We start from the raw sequence: 24,891 nt of genomic DNA, 5'->3' as shown, positions 1-24,891 counted from the left end.
ATAAAATTGTACACTTGAAATGTAAAAATTTATGTAACGTTGTTAACCAATGTCACCCCAACAAATTTAACTTTTTAAAAAAGGAGCTGAGCAGTTGAGCAGTTTGGGGTGATTAGCCCATGTGGGGCAAGAGTGGGTGGGTGTCCATGGTTGATGGGCAGTGAGGATCCTTAGAATTAATAAGTGTAGGATATCTGAGGACACTAAAGGCTGCAGAGGTGCTGAGGGATGATAGCCAAGTGATGGATGGGGAAGAATCTAAGTCAGATGCTAAACTCCTGCACACAAGAGCCTACAATTACCAGGCTGTGGAGAAATAGGGGCGGAAAGGAGGGTAGAGGCTTGTGTTACTTGGTGGCTTCGGAGGGTCCCCACCCCACCCAAGTCTCCCCAGCCAGAGCTGGAGGGATCAGAACATGCGACCTCGGCTGGGAAGGCTGCTGGGAACCGAGGCGGGGGTAAGGCGGAGGGGAGATGGAGCAGCGGTTCCAGAACACCAGAGCAAGCGACAGGAGGAGTCAGAGGGCAGCGCACGGGGATGAGTCACGGAGCGCAGGGCACGGGGTTCCCCGAAAGGAGAGGAGACAGACCAGGGCTTGCGTCGGCGATGGGAGGTGAACTGGACTGAAAGATAACGAGGCTCGGAGTCCCTGAAAGCCAGGCCCGGCCACCAACGGGCTAGCCAGTGCGGCGTAGCGGTGGAACCCAAGGCCCACCCCAGCATCGCTCCCGCCTGGGTGCCGGGAGAGGGGCGGGGGGAATGAGGGAAGGTGCGGGAGCTGTGGTGTGGGGCGGGGCGGGGTGGGGGAGGGTGCTTCGACGAGCACCGCCGCGAGGCGGACGGTTCCGAGGCCGCCGGATAGCCCTCCACTCCCGAAGCGTTCCTCCCTCGCGTCTGCGCCCCGGGCCACGCTCGACAGGTACCGCCCCTCCACGACCCACCCACCCGCCGAGGCTCGATCTCTGGAGTCCGCATCCCACGGTCTCCGCCTCGCTGCACTCAGCAGGCGGAAACGCTCCTTGAGCCCAGCTCTCCACACGTGGGTGGGGTAGGAAGGACCAAGGCGGGACCCGGTTGGGGCCCAGTGAGTGAGACTGGGCCGGAGGAGCACAGGGCGGGGGCGGGGCCAAGAGCGGGGCCAGAGGGCGTGTCTGAGGAAGGAGCGGAGTGTCGCCTTGGAGGGGGTTGGGGGCGGAGTCACAGGGGCAGCCGGGGGAGGAGCTCCGTGCCTTGCGGCCAAGCGGCCCAGGGGCCAGTGCCCTGGGCAACTCACCTCACATCCCTGGCATCCCTGTGGCCCATGCGGCGCCGGCAGCTGTAGCGTGGCGCCTGCGTGGTGCTACGAGTGCGCAGTCCCCTGCAGCCGGAACCTGGCGCAGACGTCCAGAGTTTCCTTTCCCGAGGCGCAGGTCCGCGTCCTGCCGCGCCTTTCCTGGGATGTCCCTGGCAGCGGGTGAGTGTCTTTCTCCACTTGCCGGATGCCCAGGACTTGGGAGGCACAGTTCCCGCAGTGCTTCTCTCTCGCGGGGGCTGCAGGGCGGAAGAGGTCTCTGCCAGTTTTCACTTGCCAGCCAGAATGGAAGCACGTGATCCCCGTGGTTCTTCTACCGTGGGCCATTTGACCATTTTGAAATTAAGATTGTATTTACCGCTTCCTAAACCCTACCTCATGCTAGGCCCGGGTATAAGTGTTTAACAGAATTGTCCCATTTAATCTGCCCTCAACCGTGTTACAAATGAAACAAATCAGGAAATTTACTCACGAGAAAACTAGGAAATTTACAAATAAGGAAACAGGGCAGCCCAAGATTAGTTTGTAAAGGGACATAAAGGTTGCTCACCACACGCTGGGCCTTTGTCAGGCATATTGTGGTAGTCTATAACAGAAGCTTAAAAAATTAGTTTCTTTAACCTTTAATCTCTCTGAAAATATCAGCCAAAACCTACATGAAAAGGAAAATGTGTATTAAATAATAAATGCTTCTAGCAGTGCTATTGACTGTTCTGGGGAAAAAAAAAATGGAAATAATTTAAGTGCCAGGAATAGAGAAACAGTCACAAATGGGTTTACAGACAGTGGTGTAGCTACAGAGTGAAACGTTATCTAGTTGTTAGAATGACAGGCACAGAGCCTGTCCATTTCTTTGGAAAAGAGGCAAAGTGAAAACATAAAATAGCTTCTGGATGCTAATTAAGGTAAAATAGTGTACATCAAAAGTTTCAGAGCCCACATGGTTCTTTTTCCTATTAACCTGGGTAAGTGCATAATTTCTAACAAGGGAGAAAAGATTACTGCTGTGAAGTGGGGTGCTAAGGAAGGTGAATGATGGGGAAGTGAAGAGCACTGGACAACAAGTGAAAAAAGCCTAGTTTGAATCTTTTATTTTGGACAAATAGCTTACTTCTTGAACCTCAGTTTCTTATTCTGTACAACTAGGAGAATTGTACATGGTGCAGAGTCACAAACTCAAATCCCTCACTGTCCAGGCATGCAGTGTAAATATGCAAACTGGGACAAGCAAAACAATAGAGACAAAACACATGGAGTTAAAGATGCTCCAATGGCTGTCCTGTTACGCTTTGAATAAAATCTTTGTCCTAGTCCTACTTCACCCACCTCTGACGGCCCACCATCCACCACTCAACTCTTTTTTTTTAATTATAGGTCAGTCAAACAAGTTTTCTTGAACACTCCAGGCCAGTTCCCACCTCCTGCCTTATACATGCTGTTCTCCCAGCTCTTTGCATGCCTGGGTGCATGTCGCGTCATCTATCCCTGCTCAGAGATACCTTTATGGACCATTCTATACTAAAATGGCAAACACATCCCTGCTGTTTTATCTGAGAAAGTACTTTATTTTCTTATCACTATTAACATTGTTATTAGTACTTTATCTAGAATTCTGTGGTTGCTTTGTTTGCCTGCTTGTTTTGTCTGCCTTTCCCCCTCCAGTATAAAGTTCCATTCTCGTCTGTCCTGTTCACGACTATAGCTGCAGCACTTAGTGCAACACCTGGCCAAAGGCTGAGTCTTCCTACAAGCTGGGGACCCAGCTGACTGAATGCCTAGATTGGTTAAGAATTGTGTGCCACTCACTGCTAATAGTAGAGAGTCAACTCCAACAGCTTAAACACAGTTTAGAGTTTGATCTTGAAACCGGAGAGCAACCGAGACTGGGACTCGTGCTGCCTGCGTCGCTCAGCCAATAGACCGTCACAGGAGTTGGGATATTTAGAATAAGCGTTTATTGTCAGAGCACCAGTGATCTGAGAAGGCAGCAGGTTAACACCTTCAAAAACTGCCTTACCTTCTCAGTTTGGCTTAGGGTATTTAAAGGAAGATCTGGGCGTTATTCCAGGGGCTACATGATGGTTCCAGGGGGTCTATTGTGTTTCACAGAGCTGTTCTTCTGGCAATGTGGTTGTCTGGTGGCATTAGCAACCCAGGAACAAAGATGTGAGTAGTCTAGAAAGAATGCTAGACCAGAAGGATTGTGATCAGTAAGCATAAGGGCATTAGTCGTAAGTTTCAGGGCAGCTTTCTATGGCAGGGGACTTTCCAAGCTCTGGATCAAACCACCAGAGACAATCTATTGTTAAGCTATAGGGCAAGGAAAAATTAGGCCAGGGATACTGTGAGGCCTCTGACAATCCAGAACCATCTCGCAGCTCCAAGAACGCATCAGGAATCCAGATTTCTTTCATATTTTTGCTCTACCATAGCCTTGCCCCCAGGATAACAAGATGATTCACTGAACCCTAGCTATCATTCCACCAACCAGTGTCAAAGGTCAAAATAGTACCTCTTTCTCTCCCCCCCTCCCCTCCCCCACCCCCGACCCCAACCCCTATGAATCAGACCCTTTAAGGATATTTCCTAGGAGTCCCACCCGGTGGCTTCTGCTTATACGTCATTGGACCTCTAACTGCACTGTAGTCTTTAGTTGGGAACATTGACACCTGAATAAATTCAGGGACTGTTAAAGAACAAGAGAGGGGATATTGGGTAGCCAAAGAAGTGGGTTCCTGTTTAATCAATAGTCAATTTAAGGGAATGGGAAAGGACTTGAAATCACCTTTGAGATATGAGAGCAGTTGGATGGAGTTCCTATCCTCTGACTGATCAGAGCTGTTTGCTCCCTCTCCACCTCAAGTGCCCTGCCTTCTCCCAGCTCAGCTACAGCCACAATTATTTAAGCTTCTTTTCTTTTCTGTCCCTAGGACACCCAGCCTGGGGTAGATTCCATTCCCCTGCACCTTCACTTCTTAGCAATATTCTTCATATCTCGGCCCTTTAGCTCTGGACACTAAAGGTATGGAGTACCCTGGAAGGTGCTAATTTGGGCTCTACTCCAGATTTTCATTGCAGCTGGGGATAATCTCATTTTCTGTCTCTTTATTTTGTTGTTGTTATCCTGTAAAGAAGCACTTATATTAAAATTGTCATTTGGTCATCATCTGGGTCACGGGCTCTGAGCTGTTTTGTCTGGCAGAGGGAGCAGATTTGTTGGAGGCACTTGTCGTCCCCCAGAATGAAGCCAGTTAGTGAAGATTCAACCTCCCTCATGCCTGTGAGGCCATTGAGGGAGAACTAACTAACGTTTTTCCAGAGCCTTATTATGTGCCAGCCATTGTATGTACTGTCCTCTTGCTCTTCTCAGCCATTCTGGTACTCTGTAGACTATTGTAGACATGATAACTATGAATTTCTACTAATACCTTGCCCTCTGTCTGTTCAGCTACATTGATTATGTGGAGGGAAAACACGGGAGGGACAGGGAGGACAGAGAGGCATGACTCCTGCTTCCTATCAGATGTCTCATTTTCAAAAACCTTTTCCCTGTGGCTCCCCTCACAGAAGGTTCTGAGTCCTCTCAAAAAAAAAAAAAAAAAAGGAAAAAAAGGTATTGGTTTTGACACCCTGTAATTTGTCTTGTGAGGCCTAAGTCTCCAGAGGGCTCTTTGTCTCTCTTGAAAAGCCTTCTTTCTGAGACTTTTGCACGTCCTTAACGAAGTGGTGGTGAGGCCTTGAGTCAGTACATCGCCCTCACCACCTTGTCTCCCCACCACCCTCAAGTGTTTGTTTTTCTCTTATAGATCGTTGAGGTCAGTGAAGAGAGTGACCACATCTGAAGCCTGGGTAACCACACTGAGATCTTCTGTGTGCAGGATTAACAGCAGACCTTCCTCTTGACAGAATTCAGGAAAAAAAAATCATTTTCCTAGAACATGGCAGGTGACTATTAACTACGGAGGAGTTAAACTTTTTTTTAATTAAATTTTTAATTAGAAATTGAATATGTTGTTATAAAAAATCCAAACAGCACTGAAGTATAGAAAACTTACTTTGTTTATAATGTGGATCGCTACCTGGAATTACCTTGTTTCATAGTTTCTTACTTGTTTATTGTCTGTTTCACCCTACCAAAAATATCCGTTCCTCGAAAGTAAGGGCCATGCTTATTTGGTCTCTGGAATGATCCCCAGGACATAGTCGATAACTCAATATATAATTGTTGAGTGATTGAGCCCCAGGAGTATCCATGGTTAAAAATTTAGCATGACTCCATCTTTACTTGCCTCTGCTCATGACACACACACCCCATTCTGCAACATCTTTTTTTCCTCTCGACAATATAACATGAAAATCCTTTCATTTCAGAACATAAAAATCCACCTTATTTTACACATTATATTGTACATTTGGGTTTCTCTACCTTAGCACTATTGATATTTTGGGCCAGATAATTCTCTGTCATAGGACTGTCCTGTGCATTGTAGGATGTTTAACAGTATCCTCGGGGCTCTATCTACCAGATGCCAGTAGTGTTCCCCTTCCCAGTCATGACAACCAAAAATGTCTTTAGATACTGTGAAATATCTTCTGGGAGGCAACATTGCCCCTAGTTAAGAACCATTGGTGTAGGTATTTCATTTGTATCCATTTTTCTATTAAGCCCCCAAGTAGAGTTCATTTATAACAAAAAGTCTGAGAAGGTAAAATAAAAAATATTAATCATTAATCTAACTCAGGAATTCAACCTTTATACTCAGGTGAATGCCACAAAATTGTTTGCTTCAAACTAACCTTTGTATTTTCTTCTTAAGAGCCTAAATTGAAAATTTTAAATCAAGAGTTTAAACATTTTGGTCTTAGACATTACCTGGGAAAATGTAAGCAAATCACCACAGCTGCATCCCAGAAGAAATCAGTACATAATCTCACAGAATCTTCTGAACAAGGGAAATACTGCTTCTGAGGCTATTGGTAATAATGACACAGCCAGGACTCATAAGACCTGACTTTTCTTAGACTTCTTGTCATCCTCACCACCAAAAGCAGGGCTCCTTGTGGCCCTGACGCCCCTGTGGGACTAGGGGTCCAACTTTTCATAACTTAAGTTAGAAATTTTGATGGGGTTGGAGGAAAAGAAGCAGAACTGTATGTCAGTAGTGGATGCCTGCCAATGTAGGTTAGCACAAAAGATTAGTTACAGTACTTTTTTATTTTGATGTTCGGGAACAGGACTGCAACTTCTCATAGATGATAACCAAAATAGATTGGGCTTTTAAAGAACTTAGATCTGTTATCTTTGAGGAATCATGATTTGACCCATTGTATGTTTGTGTATTAGTAAACTCAGGTAATGAGCTATTATGCTATAACTGGATTTAAAACTGTCACTCATTAAGAAGGTTGATGTTTCTTAGCTTCAACTGCTACGATGCTCCTATGTATTTTATTTCCATCTTAGCCCTCATTGAATTTTGACAAAGAGGAATTGCTCTTTAAGAGAAATCATTTTTTTCTCTGGATTTAGGTAAGAAAGTGCTCATCGTCTATGCACACCAAGAACCCAGGTCTTTCAATGGATCCTTGAAGAAAGTGGCTGTGGATGAACTGAGCAAGCAGGGCTGCACCGTCACCGTTTCTGATCTATATGCCATGGACTTTGAGCCGAGAGCCACAAGGAAAGATATCATTGGTGAGTCATGAGACATAAGCACTGTGTTTTTTAAAACTTCCTTCTTTGTGTGTGTGCATTTTTTTTACTAAGGTATAATTGACATAACATTAGTTTCGGGTTTATAACGTAAGGATTTAATATTTGTATATATTGCAAAATAATGATCACAATAAGTCCAGTTAACATTTATGACCTCACAATCTTATAAATTTTTTTCCTCGTGATGAGAACTTTCAACATATACTCTCCTAGGTACTTTCAAGATATTAAATACAGAATTATTTACTATGGTCACCATGCTGTACATACATCTCTCCATGACTCATTCATTTTATAACTGGAAATTTGTACCTTTTGACCCTGTTCAACTGTGTTGCCCATTCCCCACCCTCTCCTCTGTCAACCACCAATTCTATGAACTCAATTATTATTCATATATCTATGAACTCAATTATTCCTTGTTTTGTTTTGGGGGTTTTGTTTGTTCTTTTTTTTTTTTTTATATTCCACATATAAGTAAGATCATACAGTATTTATCTTTTTCTGTGTGATTTATTTCATTTAGCATAATACCCTCAAGGTCCATCCATGTTGTTGCAAATGGCAAGGTTTTGTTCTTTTTTATGGCTGAATATATACACACACATACACACACACACACACACACACACACACACACACACACACACACACACCACATTTTCTTTATCCACTCATCCACTGATAGACATTTAGGTTGTTTCCATGCTTTGGCTATAGTGAATAATGCTGTAATGAACATGAGGATGCCTATATCTTTTCAAATTAATGGCTTGTTTTTTTTTTTTCCTTTGGATAAACACCCAGAAGTGGAATTGTTGGATTATATGGTAGTTCTATTTTTAATTTTTTGAGGAAACTATAGTGTTTTCCATAGCAGTTCCACTAATTTATGTTCCCACCAACAGTGTGTAAAGGTTTCCTTTTTCACCACATCCTCACAAGCACTTGTTTCTTGTCTTTTTGATAATAGCCATTCTAACAGGTGTTAGGTGATATCTCACTGTGGTTTCGATTTGCATTTCCCTGGTGATTAGTTATGTTGAACATCTTTTAATGTACTTGTTGGCCATTTGTATGTCTTCTTTAGAAAAATGTCTGTTCAGGTCCTCTGCTCATTTTGGATTATTTGTTTTCTTTTCTTGCTTTCTTTGTGTTTTTTTTAATTAAAAGAAAGTTTTGAATAAAAAAGCTAATCAATGCACATAATGTACAATTCTCAAGTCGAGAATTCCACAGTGCAAGTTTGTTTCTTATCCCCCAGTTTCTCTTACTGCCCAGGTAACCAGTGTTACCTGTTTCCTCTACATCCTTCCAGAGATCGTCTGTGCTATATAAAGCAATTACAAGTATATTCTCCATTTTCCCTCCACTTAAAAAATATGGTAGCATATTATACACATTGTTTTTCACATCGCTTTCTATTTTACTGATACAAACTATTCCATTGTATGGAGGTCATAGTTTAAGTAGCCCCCTACTAAGGGCGTTTTAGGTCATTTCTCATCTTTTGCTATTATAAACAGTGCTGCCATGACTAATCATGGCCAAATGTATTTTCCTACATATGCTAGTATATCTAGAAGTGGAATTGCTGGTGTGAGGAAATTTGCATTTTTAATTTTCATAGATAATATCAAATTCCTTTCCAGAAGTGTTGAACTAGTTTACACTCACTCTTACCAGCAATATTTGCAAGTGCTCATTTCCTCACTGTCACCAACAGGGTTACTAATTTTTTGATAATTGCCAATCTGATAGGTAAAAAAAAGGTCTCCTGGTACAGTTCTAATTTGCATTTCTCTCAATATAAATGAGCTCTATTATTAAGAGGGAAGAATAAACTTTCCTCTATCCTAGGTTCTTCTGGCTTGTTTAATTATCAAATAAATATGAGACAGATCAACAAGAGAAAATAACCAAATTTAATTACAGATGTACATATAAGAATCTCACATACCTGAGAGGTTCAGAGCTGGAAAGGGAAAATGAGGTATACATGACATTCTGAGCTAAGGATGTGAAGCCTTGGGGTTTCACAGGGGAGGAAGGTCATTCACAGAAAGATCAGAAGAGCAGATGTTTAGTAATTAGAAGTTTGCCCTGCCCCATAGAAAGGTTATAAAAAGTTATTTTTAGTGAGGGCAAGGCCCCTAATTAAAATTCTTTATGGGAGAGGTAAAAGTTTCTCATGAGCCCTCAGGGCCTCAGTTGCCTTCAACTCAAAGTAAATCACATGCCAAAGTGGCACATCTTTGGGAGACCTGTCCTGAATCTCTTCAAGCTTGCCTTTGAAACTTTCTGAGAAGTTTTACATTTTAAAAGTTGGATTAATACATTGTTCCAGATCTTGTTAAACCAGTCTCAGTCTTGAGAACAGTTCAGTTAGATTAAACTGTTACATCTCATTTCAGGAGTCTGTAATGCAGGTGGGTTCCCAAAGTTAGTCCTGTGGCCCAAGCAATCAGAGATAACATGAATTTCCTTAATTAATAAAGCCAAGTAGAATGAAAGTATTATATTTAATGCTAATAATATGTCTAAAGACATGTCTATTTAACCAAAGCAAACTCAAACCAGATTTAGCGTCAAATATTTTTCCCCAGATCGCGTGATCCCGAAAAGCATTGGGTTAGTTTCCATCATATTTTTGAGAATTTTTATATAAGTGCTTGCTTAAACCAATTAAATAGAACTCTATTACAAATGAGTAATACCATCCCAGAAATAGAAAATACCACACAACACGCATGAACATACAGATGGATGCAAACAGAGACCTCCTAGCCTTCGTTTTTAAATTACTGACACGAGATGGGTATGATAATGTAAAATTCACTAGTTGTAAATTTTATCTGCTCAGATGGGTAAAGGTTATTCTTGTTAACATTTGTGGAGAAGACAATTAAGATTTGTATTTGTTCTTATAAGGGAGTCTTGTAGTCAGAGTAGCAGTTTGTGCTTTCTAAAAAAACTTTGTTTCCCTTTTTTCCTTCGGTCTTAGGAATTGGGGACGAATTGGGGACGGTAAAGATAGGTGGATTTTGAACCGCTTCTAAAGCTGTATTTTTGGTTTTGCTAAGATTTGTAAGATAAGGACAGTTGCTGTCAGTATTCCCAAAGAATTGGTTTGTAACTTAAGTGACATCAGACTGATCTACCCACACAACTAATTACATCACCCCTAATTCGTTTCTTCCCCTTCAGGTACATAGTTTTATTTTTTTATTATAATAATTAAATTTTTAAAAATACGTTGTCAAGTTTCACCTGGGACACTGGTAAATAGTAATGACAGTGTTAAGCAATTCAATGGACTCAAGAGGGTGCAAAGGTTATTACCGTCCAGAGTCACTCTAATAGCCATAAGAAAGAACTGACAGCCTACAAGGCCCAGGCAGACAGAAAGCCAAACCATGCCTTTATACTGGCACTAGCTATCCCTGGGAGAAAAAGGATTAATAACCAATTGGTCTGGATTTGGGAAGGAGAGGACAGTGTGAAATTTTATTTGCCTCTCTCATTGGGCTCTGGAGGTAATCCATTTACAATACTTTTGAGGATCTTCCCTGAGTTTAAGAAATTCTCTAAATATGACCTTAAGTTCAATCCTTGATCAAGGAATGAAAAATATCTGAGGACAATCACCCGTAAGGGTTAACATCAATCTTATAGTGTTTTGTACATTTTCCTGCGTCAGAGATTAAGAAAATGCTCCAGTTATACATTAGAATCAAAGGAAGAGGTATAAGGACGGTTACATAAAATTCATTGGTGATAGATTAAGGGGGTGGCAGAATGCAAAGCAAGGGAATCTCTGGGATTGGATAAAAAGTAAAATGGAGGGATACATACTCCTTTTACATTGATGGGTACAAGAGACCTAGTAATTAACATTTATAGCATAGAGAGATGGTATGCAGGAGATAAGATAACAAATAAGGGATTCCCTGGTCTCCTGCTCTGGTACAGTGGGTTGTGCCCGGAGGGGTCTGGAAAAAAGGGATTGCTCTGACATTCAAAGGTGTTTTATTTTAGGTACAAAAAGATAATAGAGAAGTTCACCTAAGGTAAAGATTGACCTTTGTCAAGAAAGCTACAGCCCAGAATGTGACTACCTGCTATGACCTGCTTTTTAGTTAGGAATTTTTATGTTCAGATCATCCTATGTTGTTAATTTCAGTCTCTGAGTTTATAGTGTTGTAGCTGCCAGCCCCCAAAAGACACACGGACCACCAGAATTCAGTGAGTTATAGGAAACATGGTCTTTATTCAACCAGCTGGGTCTGCCAGGGGTATGCAGACCCCAAATTAAGCAGCCCCGAAATGTAGAGGTACAGGGTTTTTAAGCCCTAAATCCCATTCCTCATTCTGTCTTAAACACAAAGGTCTATTTTCCTCTTATTCACTACCTGTCAACCCACAGATAGGTTGTGCAAGCGGGGGTACAGAAGCAGAAAGCTTATTGTTAGAATGTTATGTTCCCATGGGTGATAGCCTATGTTCCCATGGGCGATAGCCAAGCAGTAATTTTCCAGCCAGCACATTCCCCACTGGCCTTAGCAGAAAATCAAATCCTTGATTCTTCATGTGGAATTTGCTCATAGCCTCTATTTTGTAATACTAAAAGTTTAATAGAATTAATTCTCTTCCTTATATATGCAAACAAGAAATCAAGGAAACATGGGCCAAAAGTTAACAAGAAGAGGAGGAGGATTAAAGGTCCAGCTATAGCAGATAGAAGGGTTGTTAGCCATGGGGACCAGTTGAACATCCTATGAAACCAGTTATCTGATTCTAGTCTTTGTTTTTCCCTGGCATCTAAATTTCTCTCTACTAGTCATAAGCTCTCTCTAATTACTCCAGAGTTATTAGCATAGAAGCAACAGGTTTCACCTAGAGCCATACATAATCCACCTTGTTCTAAGAATAATAAATCTAAACCTCTTCTATTTTGGAGGACTACTTCTGCTAGTAAATCGACTTGAAGTTCTAGCCTGCTGAGCTCAGTTAAGTTTAAGGGAGTTCCTACCCCGACTTAGTAAGGGGGTTTTTGGGTTTAGGCACAACCAGCAATCTTGTCCTATGTCTGGGGTGGTCTTATTTAAGACCTTGTGTATTGTCGTTAGCAAAGTTATTAATACTCCTTCTGATTTTGGTTGTGGCTGGTCGAATGCCTGGGCTAAAAAGATAAAAAGGAAGAAACAAAGGGTTAGACTTATGTATGCTTGAGTCTTAGTCTTAAGGGTCCGTCTTCCTGAGCTGTCCACTCTCGTGCTGCCTTCACGTGGGAGTAGTGAATCCATGATGGGATGCCATCTACTTTAACTGCAGTGGGCGTCGTCAGGTAGACAGTGAAGATTCCTTTCCATTTGGGTTCTAGTCCCTTGGAAATGAACTTCCGGATCCACACAGAGTCCCCAGGCTGAAACTGATGGGGAAGTCTGTCCCCTGGAGCTGAGTGGGCAGCATGAACCCCAGACCAAATCTCCTTCTGTACACTTTGAAGGGCCTGTAAAGGCTTAAGTAAGACAAGGTTACGTAGTTCTGCCTTTTTCTCATCTTCTATTCTAGGTACTAAAGGTGGGGGTTTTCCAAAGAAAATCTCTAATGGGGTGAATCTGTTAATATATGGAGTACACCTGGCTTGGAGAAGAGCAAAGGGGAGAAGTTCTACCCAGGTCCCACCAGTTTCTAATCCTAACTTGACCAATGTCTTTTTTAGGGTCCGATTCGTTCACTCTTCTTGGCCTGAACTTTTGAGGCCAGTAAGTGCAGTGGAGTTTCCATTGCAAATTTAGGTAGCTAGCCAATTGTTGTGATACCTTTGCTATGAAGGCTGGCCTGTCATCTGACCCTACAGTTCCAGGGAGACCAAATCGAGGGAGAATTTCTTGTAGTAGTTTCTTAGTAACTACTAAGGCAGTCTCTTTCCTGGTAGGGAAGGCCTCTACCCATCCTGAAAAGGTGTCTATAAAAACAAGTAAATATTTGTAGCCCCCAACAGTCAGGGTTATCTCAGTGAAATCTACTTCCCAGTGGTCCCCCGGATAAGTTTCTCTTTCCCTATGCCTAGATTCTATCTTCCCCTTCTTTGGATTAATTTGGACACAAGCCGGGCATCGTGAGGCAATCTCCTCTGCAGTTCTTCTCCCTTTTAACAAGTGAAAGTAGGGGTCTAAAGCTTGCAGCATCTTAGTTCGCCCTAGGTGTGTGGTCTGGTGTAGTTGGTGGAGGAGAGTCCTTCCAAGGGCCGTGAGATCCCGATTTTTCCATCTGGAGTTGTCCACCACCCCTGTTGGTTCCTAGTGGCTCCCTTATCTTGAAAATATATGTTCTCTTCTGCCGTATAGGTCGGAGACGGAGGCAGTTCTGGGTAAGGGACAACAGTCAGTAGATGTAGTGGGGGCCCCACTGGCCTTGTGGCCACTGTTCTTATCTCTGCATTGGCTCGTCGGTTTCCCTCAGCCTCAGGACTATTCCCTTTTTGATGCCCTTTACAAAGAACAATAGCAAGAGTCTTAGGCATCTATAAGGCTTCAAGTAAGGCTAAGATCTCCCCCTTGTTCTTGATGTCCTTCCCAGCTGAAGTCAGAAGCCCTCTTTCCTTGTAGATGGCTCTGTGTACATGTGTAACGGCAAAGGCGCATCGGCTGTCAGTGTATATTGTGACTGCCTTATCCTTTCCCCATCTTAGTGCCTCAGTGAGGGCGACAAGTTCTGCCTTTTGAGCAGAAGTCCTATGGGGAAGAGCCTGTGACTAGATGGTGCCAGTTAGAGTTACAACCACTGCCTCAGCATACCTCCTTCCTTCCTGCATGAAGCTGCTCCCGTCCGTGAACAGAACTTCATCAGCCTCAGGCAGAGGGGAATCTTTGAGGTCTGGCCACGAGGAACACACAGCATCAGTGAAATCTATGCACTAATGAATGGGGGTCTCGGGGTCTGGGTCGGGCAACAGATTGGCTGGGTTGATGACAGTAGCTTTGGATTTTAGCCATACGTTTGGGGTCATCCGGTGCCTCCCTGTTGTTGAACACCTTCTGGGCTATCTCGACAAGTTGGGACAGGTTCATCCCTGCAAAATCTTCTAATTTTTTGCAATTTACATGGGATATCAGGGGCTGCCTGAGTAGCAAAGGCTATATTAATTGCCTGCTGGTTCTCAGGGGCCTCAAGATCAATGGAGGTGTATACCCAGTAAGCCTCATTCAAGAAATGCTCCAAGGGATTCCTGAGGTCCCTGTATAACTTCAGTTACCTTAGAAAGGTTAGTTGGCTGACGAGCAGCCATCCTAATTCCCCCAATTAGAATCTGGTGGTACCGATCTAATGCCGTTCTCCCTGACTGAGAATTGTGTCCCCAGTCTGGGTGGATGGAGGGAAATTCTTCCTCAATCTGTTTCCCTGCTTCCTCAACTCTCCTCCCTCCCGCAGCTATCTTTTGTGTTTCAGTCCGAATGCCTCCGCATTCTTCCTCTGTGAAGGGAGTAATTAAAAGCTGTTGGCAATTGTCCCAGGTGAGGCAGTGAGTCTGAAAGACACTTTCTAAGAGTCCTATTAATGCCTGGGGTTTCTCAGAGAAAGGCGGATTCTGTGCCTTCCAGTTGTACAGGTCACTAGTCGTAAATCATAAAGGGCCTGTCTGTGTGATGCCCCTGGGGTGGTGCTTCTCCCAAGGGGAGGATGGCCAGGGTGGTGGTATTGGCTGGTGCCCCGCCCGGGTTACCTGCCCGTGTCGAGGAGGTGTCGGAGGAGGTGAGGCGCGTCTGAGGAGGTGAGGTGGTGCTATTTGGCCTCTGTTGTCCTGGATTATAGGGCGGGGGAAGGTCACTGTGCTCTGGTAGAGATTGGAGGACTGAGGGACTGGGCCGTCTTGGAGATTCAGCTGCTGCATGTTTCGGGGGGCTCACAACTAAGACTTGCACCCCTAGAGAAAGGGCACACCAGCAGAGCCAAGGAAGGGATGTCTGAACAAGGTTTAACCATTAATTGATGTAGGGAAACTGATCGGGATGTCCTGGGTCTCCCGTGACAATCTTCCAAACATTCTTCACTAAACCCCTGTCAAAAGAACCCTCCGGAGACTAGTTTACATCAAAAGACAGTCACAACTTTACACAATGTTTTTAGTCTGTCCGGAGAAAATTTTATGCCATAATCAGCTCCTTCTACAAACCCTTCTTTGAAATGTCGCAGGAGACAACCCAAAGGTGTCTTCTGTGAACTCAGGCTTCCCCCCATTGCTTGCGCAGAAAACAGAAAACAGACACTCAGACAAGAACAATCAGACACTCAGTCAAGAACAATTACTGGGGTGTAGGTGGACCCAGAGAAGTCCGCCACCTACAACCTAGACATGACCAGAGACAATAAACAGAACCCAACAACAGGGCACAGGAGGCGGCGTCCCGCGGCCTGGCCATGGTCCGGGAGATATGACTGCGTCCATTCTCTCCATGGACCCCCACTGACCTGTCAACAGAAACAGGAAGGTACCTTTTATCCAGACACTGAGGCCTCGGAGATTCCAGATTCCCATCGGGACCAGAAACAAAGAGCGTGTCCTAAAGGTTGCGTCCTTGACGATTGTACTGACCCGTCACAGCATTCAAGGGCCCTGGAACGTTTCAGGTTGGCCACCCCTTTGAATCCGTAACAGGGACAGCAATCACTTCGGAGGCCGGTCCGGTCTTAGATCCCAGGGCCACTCTCTGAGATCTCGCTGGGGCCTCCAAATGTTGTAACCGCCAGCCCCCGAAAGACACACAGACCACCAGAAATCAGTGAGTTATAGGAAACATGCTTTTTATTCAGCCAGCTGAGTCTGCCAGCGGTACGCAGACCCCAAATTAAGCAGCCCCAAAATGTAGAAGTACAGGGTTTTTAAGCCCTAAATCCCATTCCTCATTCTGTCTTAAACACAAAGGTCTATTTTTCTCTTATTCACTACCTGTCAACCCATAGGTCGGTTGTGCAAGTGGGGGTACAGAAGCAAAAAGCTTAATGTTAGAATGTTATGTTCCCATGGGTGATAGCCTATGTTCCCATGGGTGATAGCCAAGCAGTAATTTTCCAGCCCGCACAATAGGGACCACCCTGCTGGCCTCCCCTGAGCATGTCAGGTTTAATGTGTGGCCCCTTTTTCATCTACGGGACCACTGTCATGGCATTTCATTTATTTACATATCTTTCAGAAGTCTTTTTAAAGATGATATAGCATTCCATGGTATATATTGCAACTTACCAGTCTCACTGTTGATTTCTATTTATGTTTCCAATTTTTATTTCAAGCCATGTGTCAGTCTTTTATGGTTCTAGATTTCCTGTCTTGCTTAGAAAGGACTCTCCATACCCACATTTGTAAAAATATTTTTATTTTCCTGTGATACTTGGATACCTTTTCTTTTGATATTGTCAAGGAGGGAAATTTTTCCCTTACCCTTCTAGGTTCTTCTAGCTGATCTACTAATTAAATTGACATGAGACAAATTATCAGGAGAAAAACAAAATTAAACTTCAATAACATGTAGATGTCCTATATACATGAGAAAGATTCAGGAAATCTCAGTAACTCTCCAAAATGTCAGAAGCTATTATCCTAAATACCACCTTTAGCTAAAGATACATATTGATTTTGGTGGTGGGGAGTCCTTAATGGGAGGTTACCAGGAAAAGCACAGTAAACAAGGATAGGATTGTACAGACTTAAGTTCAAGCCTTCTCCATGGATAAAGGTTTTCAGAGATTTAGATATCCTTCTCATCCAAGTATAATGAGGGAAACACTCTTAAAAAGGGAGATTTCCCTTACACATATAAGTGTCCTATTACTTTCAATGTAAAAATGTCCAAACCTGTAGAGAATTTTTACAAGAGTTTGACCCAAAACTTGACGACATTGCGGGGAAGTAATATCTCAAATGCTCAGGAGGATGACCGTTTCTTTTACACATTTGGAATAAGGAGAGAATGTAAAGAAGAGTACATCAAGGTGGAATAAAGTGAGGTACAGGATCGTTAACAAGATTATGTGCTCCCTTGAGGGTGGTTAAGGCTTCCAGGGGTCTGGAAAAGATTATTTCTGTGAACCTAAACACGGAGAGCAATGGTTAGGCCTTGCTTGAGGCAAAGATAACCTTGTACTACAGGAGTTGATAGGTTTCAAGCATAACTGTGCATGACCTGCCCAGTTAGGAAGAATGATCAGATCACCCTGTGAGGTTACTTTCAGTTAGATTTATTACAGTGCCCCTTTTTTACCCACTGATTACAAAGGGTAACTTCTGCTTAGCTCTCAGAGCTTATCCCATGTTTGCTGTTTCTTAAAATTAACCAGCCTAAAATAAGATCTCCAAAGAGGTATATGGGGTGGCAAACTCTGCTCCCTTTCAATATTTATTTTAAATTTTTTTCTAGAATATATTTGGCTCATGAACATTTTATTGTCTCTGTTTACCATTGTGGGCATTCAGAACAAGTCACCCCAGGCTGTGTCTTCATGGTATGTGGATTGTTTTGAGCTAAAGGCAACTTTAGCTTTGGGCTCAAGAGAAACTTCTGCCCCTCCCTTAACTACCTAAAAGAACTTGAATTAGGGGACTTGCCCAAAATAAGAGATTAGAGATAACCTCTTTTACCTATCTATAAGACAGGGCAAACTTCTATGTATTAAACAACTACTTTTCTATCATCTTGCAATGACCCTTTGAAGCCCCCAAGGCACCTTCCTTCATCCCTAGCTCACAATGCCTTATATGTCTCTGAACTTTTCATGCATGTGGGGTCTCTGATTCTCATGTGTTCAGGGTTCCCATATGTATGTGTGTATTACATTTTATTATTTTCTCTTGCTAATCTGTCTCTCGTCTATTCGATTATTAAACCATTCCCAGTGTCTGCTAGAGGTCTTATGGACTGGGAATGGCCAAAACCTTACCTGGTAACCTCCCTGTGAGAACATAACCTCTTGCCTACAGCAGTTACTCTCAGGGTTTCCTGTCAAAACTGAACCTTATGTAAGGAAGGCACTCTATATATGTATTTTGAATGAAAATGAAATATAGGTAGGTTAAAAGAAGAAGCAAAGAACACTGAAATGTCTTAAAATTATGCATCTATCAAAGGACTACCAGTTCAGTTCTCCTTTTGGCTCTTCTCAAGTGGCCTGGAGTTTGCCTGCTCCTCCTCAGACCCTGAGTGTGGAGTCATTCACACCTGAACCTCAGTCCTCCCACCTTTCCTGCCACTTAAGACTCCATGGCATTTAACTAGTCACTGAGCCTCTTAAGTCTCAGTTTCCTCTTTGGTAGATTGGGAATTATACTCATCTCATCAGTTCTTATGAAGATAGAGAAAATGTGTGTAGAGCACAGCACCTGATAAGTAGGAAGTGCTCAATAAATGGTAACCTGTTTTTAATGCTGATTAATGCCTTCTGATGAATCATTTTGGTTGAGAAGAACCTCACTAAAGGTGTAGATCACAATAACATCTTTCATTTTAGTTGCTGTAGATAGTGCTGTTGTAAATTCTACACCCGAAACACTTCCTCCCACCCACTGCTGCCACCTGACTTCACCTCCCACTCAGATTTGCTCTTGAATCATTGCTACTATAGTGAGCTTTTTCAAACCCAAATCAATGAATTTATTTATCCTACTTAAACTGTATGGCTCCCCATGTACAGGAAAAGGTCTAGCTCCTGAGCAAGGCTCTCAAGACCTGGCCCATCTCTGCTGCTGTATCACCTGCATCCCTCCTGGCCTTTCACCCCAGTTCCTCAGATGCACTCCTGGTGGTGTTTTCTGGGCTAGCCAGCTTGTCAGACACACTGCCCTGTCTTTGGCTCAGAATGCCCTTCCACTTCCCTCTAGTGTTCCAGGCTGCCTGGTGAACTCCTGCTCCATCTTCAAAACCCAGTTCAGAAAGCTCATCCCCAAGGATGTGTTTGTTAACTCACCAAAACAGAGCTGATCATTGCCCCTTTGGACCACTGCTATATTTAATACACACTCCAGGGTTAGAACACATACATCTTGATTGTGGAGGCTGATCTGGCCTCAACATTAGACTGAGCCAGCTGACCCATCCTGTTTTGTATGTTAATCATTGGTTATTTATCTACTCCTACTGGACTTTGGGTCCCTTGAAGGTAGGACCGTAGATTCCTCTCTTTTTATTTCCGTAGCCTGACCTCACTATGTCTGGTAACTTGCTTTAGAGTGTCCAAATAACAATAACAGTATTGGGATTGGCCGAGATGGGCCGTGGATGCTCCCGTAAGAATGAGAACATTTGGCTTCTTCCTCTCCAGGTGCTCTCTCTAATCCTGAGTTCTTCAATTATGGAGTGGAAGCATATGAAGCCTGCAAGAAGAGGTCTTTGACCAGTGACATAATTGACGAGCAGAAAAAGGTTCAGGAGGCTGATCTAGTGATTTTTCAGGTTTGTTTTTCCTCTAATTACTATAATTAGATTCATTCTAAGTAAAAACTCTTTCTAAAAACTGAGTTTTATGCTCCTTGAAGTGTTATTGATGTTTTTAGCATATTTGCACACTTATTTATGTCTAGTTGGGTAAAGAGATGTATGTAACCAGTATCACTCATTCAAAATCCTGACTTGCAAGTAAATAAGAATGATTTTCCCTTTAGCCCAGTGGTTCAAGAAACATCTGAATCATACATATCATGTTGCTTTTATTCCCTTTGGATCCCCACCCCCAGACAGGCACAGGCTGCATGAAAACCAGATTTGTCTACACCAGTGTTTATCAGAGATTTTTAATCAAGTGCAGTTCCTGATCATTAAGAGGAAAATCTTTTGATCAGTTCCTGATCATTAAATATCAGGAACTGATCTTTAATGATCAGTTCCTGATCATTAAATATCCTGATCATTAAGAGGAAAATCTTTTGTTTTCTGCCTATCATTTGTTGCCTCACCTGCTCACTATTCTTGTATTCATTCACAAATTGTCCCAGCGCCGTGGATTCTCTGCAGAAAGAACTGGCCCAGGACACTGCTTGTAAGGGCTCTAACTCACCCAGGCCTCTCCCCGGCACAGCTAGACAGACTTGCAGTCATGGGTATGACCATAGCCTGGCAGCAAAATAAGCAAGTACTTTTCGGGAGTCATCGAAATCCAAGTCAAACTAGAACAAAGGGGAATTTATTCTAAGGGCCCTCGTCACTTAGGTCTTCTGGAACCCAAGGACAGACCATGGCAAGGGAGAGTGGAAACAGAGGCTTGGACATGTCTGCTCTTTCTTTCTCTGGGTCTTATTTTCTTTTCTCCACATGCTGGCTCTGTTCTTCTCTTGCTGTACACCAAGGACTGGTGTCTCTAGACCCAGAATCTCCAAGATCTATCTGATTGGTCCAGGTTGTCTGTTTCCCAGCTCTGCTTGACAGCTGGGAGTGTTCAGGAGAACAAGACCACCTCTTCCTGGCACCGGGATGATGGGGCTATATCAAGACTGGCCTTAGAACCATGCTCAGCTCTCTCGCTCTTCTCTTCCTGTCTCCTTGGGGTCAGCTGACCACTCATGTAACTGGGTAGCTAAAGCAAGCTAAGACCTGTTCTTTTTACAGTGGATTTTCTTTTTTCCTACCCCATTTCACATCTCTTCTTCCTGCCTTCCTTCTTCTTGATAATTTGCATAGAGAGTCTGCATCGTTAGTTTATTTTTTTCATTCAGCACTACTACTACTATTGTTATCATAGCTCACCATTCACTGAGCAATTACTCTGTTCTGGGCACTATGATGTGTCGCTGAATCCTCACCACAATGCTATGAGCTAGCAACTAGTAGTAGCCCTATTTGCAGATGAGGAGGAGGAGGGACAGAGAAGTTAAGAAACTTGTCAAATATCACACAGCAATAGGTTGTGGAGCTTGGATTTCAATGCCAAGTCCTGAGTTAGATTTATAGTGAAAGCACACAAAACATGGACTTCTTTCACCTTTGGTAGCAGATTAGTGTCTGTGTCCATCTCTCTTCATTGATGACATTGTTGCATGTAGTGTTAAGGCTCCTATGAGAACCGAGGGAACTTCAGGTAAGTCTTACTGCTGGTGTATGGAATCTGAAGATAAGGCTTTAGTTTGTGTCTTCTCAGAACCTAACTCAGTCCGACTCCCAGATGCCAGCAACTCACCCCCCAGGCAGACACTTTTCTACACCCTTCCTCTTGTCCCGTTGATTGGATCCATCACAGAGACTGCTGCCACAGAGCCAGCAGAGCTTCCCAGTGCCTCCCTGCCTACTCAGGGACCAGCATTAGGGGGCTGTCACTGGGGGATGATGAACAACCTGTAACAGCAACCAGGACCATTGTCAGCTCTGCCTCACTCCATCCCACCATCCTATGTCCACATTGCATGCCTCAGAGTGAAAGGGATGAAATATCCTTATTCATGCTGCCATGTGGGTTACATTCCTGCCCAGTCACCTGGGAAGAGAAGGAGAGTGGGATTCCTTCTGAGTCACCAGATAGACTAAAACTACTAAATCTGAGAGAACTGCCTCATTTTTTGTCCTTGGTGTTGTCTCCAGTTCCCACTGTACTGGTTTAGTGTGCCAGCCATCCTAAAGGGCTGGATGGACAGGGTGCTGTGCCAGGGGTTTGCCTTCGACATTCCAGGATTCTATGATTCCGGTTTTCTCAAGGTATGTGCTTTGGGATAAGGATCACTATAGGGGAGAGAAGGGGGCATCTCATTAAGTTATATTTCTGGTTTGTTTTTTAAAAAATAAATACTGTGTAAGGGCAGGAGGGGGGATTAAAGAGGGGAAAATAAATAAATATAAATATCAATTGAGCATCAACTATGTGCAAAGAAAGCCCTGTGTGCTGTACATGATGAGAAAAGCATTGTCTTGAAGTCATGGAGCTTTGTCTAGTGAGGGATACAGACACATCCACAGCTAACTACATGCATGGCCAAAAGGCCTAGGGATGGTGTCAGGGGAGAGTGAAGTGGGCCATACGTGGTCAGCCCTGGCTCCGAGAGGCAAAATAGAGCTCTAGCCTCACACCAGTTCACCTCTCAGTGCTTCCCATTCCCATTGAAAAGATAATATGACACCTACATATAGGGTGAGGATTGTATAGAAGCTGCTACATACCAAATACATGGTAGATATGAATTTCTTACTAAAATACGTGATTTTTAAAAATTCTAAAAGCCTCAGAAAACAGTACGAATAAGGAAAACGCTGAGTCACAAAGATCTGGCTTTGACCATAAGTAATGCCATCATTTAGTGAGTGCCATGTGTCCAGACCATTCATCGCCTCTTGCAGCCCTCACAGACACCCAGGTCAGCGCCTCTGACTTCGCCTCTTCTTACCCCACATGACTGAAGTCCCCTGTCTACCAGAAGCTGGCACAGATCTGAGCTCTGGAGTTGCTCAATACACTTTTTCTGATTGTTTCCTCCCCTCTTCCCATTGGATGTACTTGTCACCTATTGCTGGGCTTCCTAGAAATGGGAATGTTATATTTGTCCGTCCCTGGAGGGAACTGACCTCAGATTTTCCCTTTTAGTCATTATAAGGCTTTGTGCTGGAGTCACAGTAGCATTTGTTTGTCTCTACCTCTGGAATCCATGCAAACACATTTGCTTTTCCTTCCGCAGGATAAATTTGCCCTTCTTTCAGTAACCACTGGGGGCACGGCAGAGATGTACACAAAAACTGGAGTCAGTGGACATTTTAAGTACTTCCTGTGGCCCCTCCAGGTACCCATTGCACCCCGACCCTTACCCGTCGGTCTCCCACAGCTCCCCCAGAGATACTCCAGAAGCCTGAAACTCAGACCATTTTGACTCTACCTGGATACAGAAAATTATAACAATTTACCCTTTTTAATTTTTTACTTAGCAGTACTGCAAAGGTTGGCCAATAAGGACAACACGTATTATAATGATAGCCTTTGGTATTGTCTGGGTGGAAGCTAAGCCAAACCTGGTTAGCCGAAGCCCACTCCATGCGTGGTAAACAGAATCGCCCCATGTGGCCCTGTGCAGGCACTGAGCACTGGCAGAGGTGTGGCGACCTCCACAGACCGTGTCTCTTGAAGGCGACATCGTTCTCAAACCCTGGTGAGAGGTGCCCTGGGTCAGGCATTCTCGAGAGCCTCACGAACCCCCCACAGGCGAGGTCCATGGAGCCAGGGGCTGTGCCTCCTCCCCAGAGACCCCCACTCCAGGTTTTGAGGACTCAGGGCTCGTGCTCCCAGGCGGAGGCCAGGCTGTCTGTGTATGTACCCCTAGGCCCGAGTGTTGGCGGAGGATGGTTCTCTGCAAAGGAGAAAGCAGTGGGCAAGGCATGTTCAAGCAGCTTGTGGTTAGGGAGAAAAGGGTCAGGCCACCACATCTTAGTACAGAACTCCAGGGAGGCCCAGACTGAGATGGGGACTGTTCTTCCAAGTAGTTAAGAAGGGATGTTTGCGGAGGGAGGAGATCACATATTTAACAGTTTGTGAGCGCTCTTTTAAAACGTAGACAGCGGTATGTGGGCCTCTTGCCCTCTGACCAACCCCTGGTAGAGCAGGCCTAGACAAGGGTGTGGGTTTTAAGGGAAGGAATACAGAGGGAGGAGAGTGATAGTTCTAGAAAATAAGTGGTCTTCTTTGAAAGGAGATGAGACAGAGATTCCATTTAGTGATGCTCTGCCAAAGGAAATGATGTTACAAGCCTGAACTTCTTTCTCCACAGGCCAACCAATCTCTTACGTGCCATTTGCCAAGTTTAAATTCTTGTTTTTAAAAATCTTTATATTTTTTCAGTTTGCAAAAGTACGTGTTATAGAAAAAAGTGAGACTGTAAAATATAAAAATAGAAACTCAGTCCTCCTAATCATACCTTAAAAATAATCACTTTTAATGATTTGATGTATTTTCTTATGGCTCATATAAATTCTTACATATATATTTTTTATTATTAGGTATATTATGTTTATTTTTTTACATAAGTGCTATGCCATAAATATAGCTTCATATTTCTTGTTTTCATTTCACATGTATTTTGAACAGCCTTCCATGGTGGCATTTTTTAGCTAGAATAATCTCATTCTAGAATAACCTATTTTATGAATGTACCATAATTTGCCTAATCAATCAAAACCATAAAGTATAGTGTCTGAATCAGTAGCAAAGATTACAGATTAATCTCAAGAATCAGAACGGGGAACTTCCAGCCACCCAGAGTTCTTTACTTCACTTGTAATGGCCAGCATCCTAAGAGTATAGGGCCCTTCAGTTGTTTTCAGTTACCCAGTAGCATTAACGTTGTTCAGTTATTTTTTAAAGGTTTATTTCATACCATTTCCCCCCTTTAATTATTTAACTGAATGATAGGTAAAGAGCGTGGCTTCTAATCATTTATTTTCTTTCTTTCTGGCTATAGCATGGTGCATTGCACTTCTGTGGATTTAAAGTCCTTGCCCCTCAGATCAGTTTTGCTCCTGAGTTTGCATCAGAAGAAGAAAGAAAGAGGATGGTGGCATCCTGGGCCCAGAGGCTGAAAACTATCTGGAAAGAAGAGCCCATCCACTGCACACCCCCTTGGTACTTTGGAGAGTAACACTTTGTTCCATGTACACGTCATAAGACATGCAAGCACACGCAAAGAGATGATGCTGTAATAAAATGAAATTACAACAAAGTTAACTGGATTTATTTAATGATGTGCGTGAATGTTTTCAGAGTTTTACACAGCCAGATCCAATATGTCAGCAATCAGCTGGTTGCACTGAATTCATTCCGACTAATATTTTTCACCTAGGCTTTCTTTTCTAATTTCTTTCCATTTCTCTATGTTCAGTCTTCATGGGTAATGTTATTTTCAGATAGTTCTCTTCACATGAAGCTGGA

At 43.3% G+C, this 24,891-nt stretch overlaps 1 protein-coding gene across 5 annotated transcripts; it reads left to right on the top strand.

Annotated features, from left to right (window-relative positions):
• Positions 1 to 522: 522 nt before the first annotated feature.
• NQO2 (N-ribosyldihydronicotinamide:quinone reductase 2) lies at positions 523 to 24,682 on the top strand. Of its 5 annotated transcripts, XM_023534647.1 has the most exons (8): positions 1,217 to 1,454; positions 4,223 to 4,314; positions 5,099 to 5,237; positions 6,823 to 6,987; positions 19,324 to 19,454; positions 21,570 to 21,683; positions 22,655 to 22,756; positions 24,425 to 24,682. In XM_023534647.1, the coding sequence occupies exons 3-8, from the start codon at positions 5,231 to 5,233 to the stop codon at positions 24,599 to 24,601; spliced, it is 696 nt and encodes a 231-aa protein (XP_023390415.1). In that variant the 5' UTR covers positions 1,217 to 1,454; positions 4,223 to 4,314; positions 5,099 to 5,230; the 3' UTR covers positions 24,602 to 24,682. The 5 variants fall into 5 exon arrangements, with proteins under 5 accessions (XP_011365370.1, XP_011365369.1, XP_011365367.1 ...); XM_011367068.2 differs by lacking the exons at positions 1,217 to 1,454; positions 4,223 to 4,314 and adding an exon at positions 523 to 614; XM_011367067.2 differs by lacking the exons at positions 1,217 to 1,454; positions 4,223 to 4,314 and adding an exon at positions 799 to 920.
• The last annotated feature ends 209 nt before the right edge of the window (positions 24,683 to 24,891 follow it).

This window comes from Pteropus vampyrus, unplaced genomic scaffold (genome assembly GCF_000151845.1).
Source record: "Pteropus vampyrus isolate Shadow unplaced genomic scaffold, Pvam_2.0 Scaffold129, whole genome shotgun sequence".
Classification (NCBI taxonomy): domain Eukaryota; kingdom Metazoa; phylum Chordata; class Mammalia; order Chiroptera; family Pteropodidae; genus Pteropus; species Pteropus vampyrus.
This window is presented reverse-complemented; position numbering and strand designations above follow the sequence as displayed.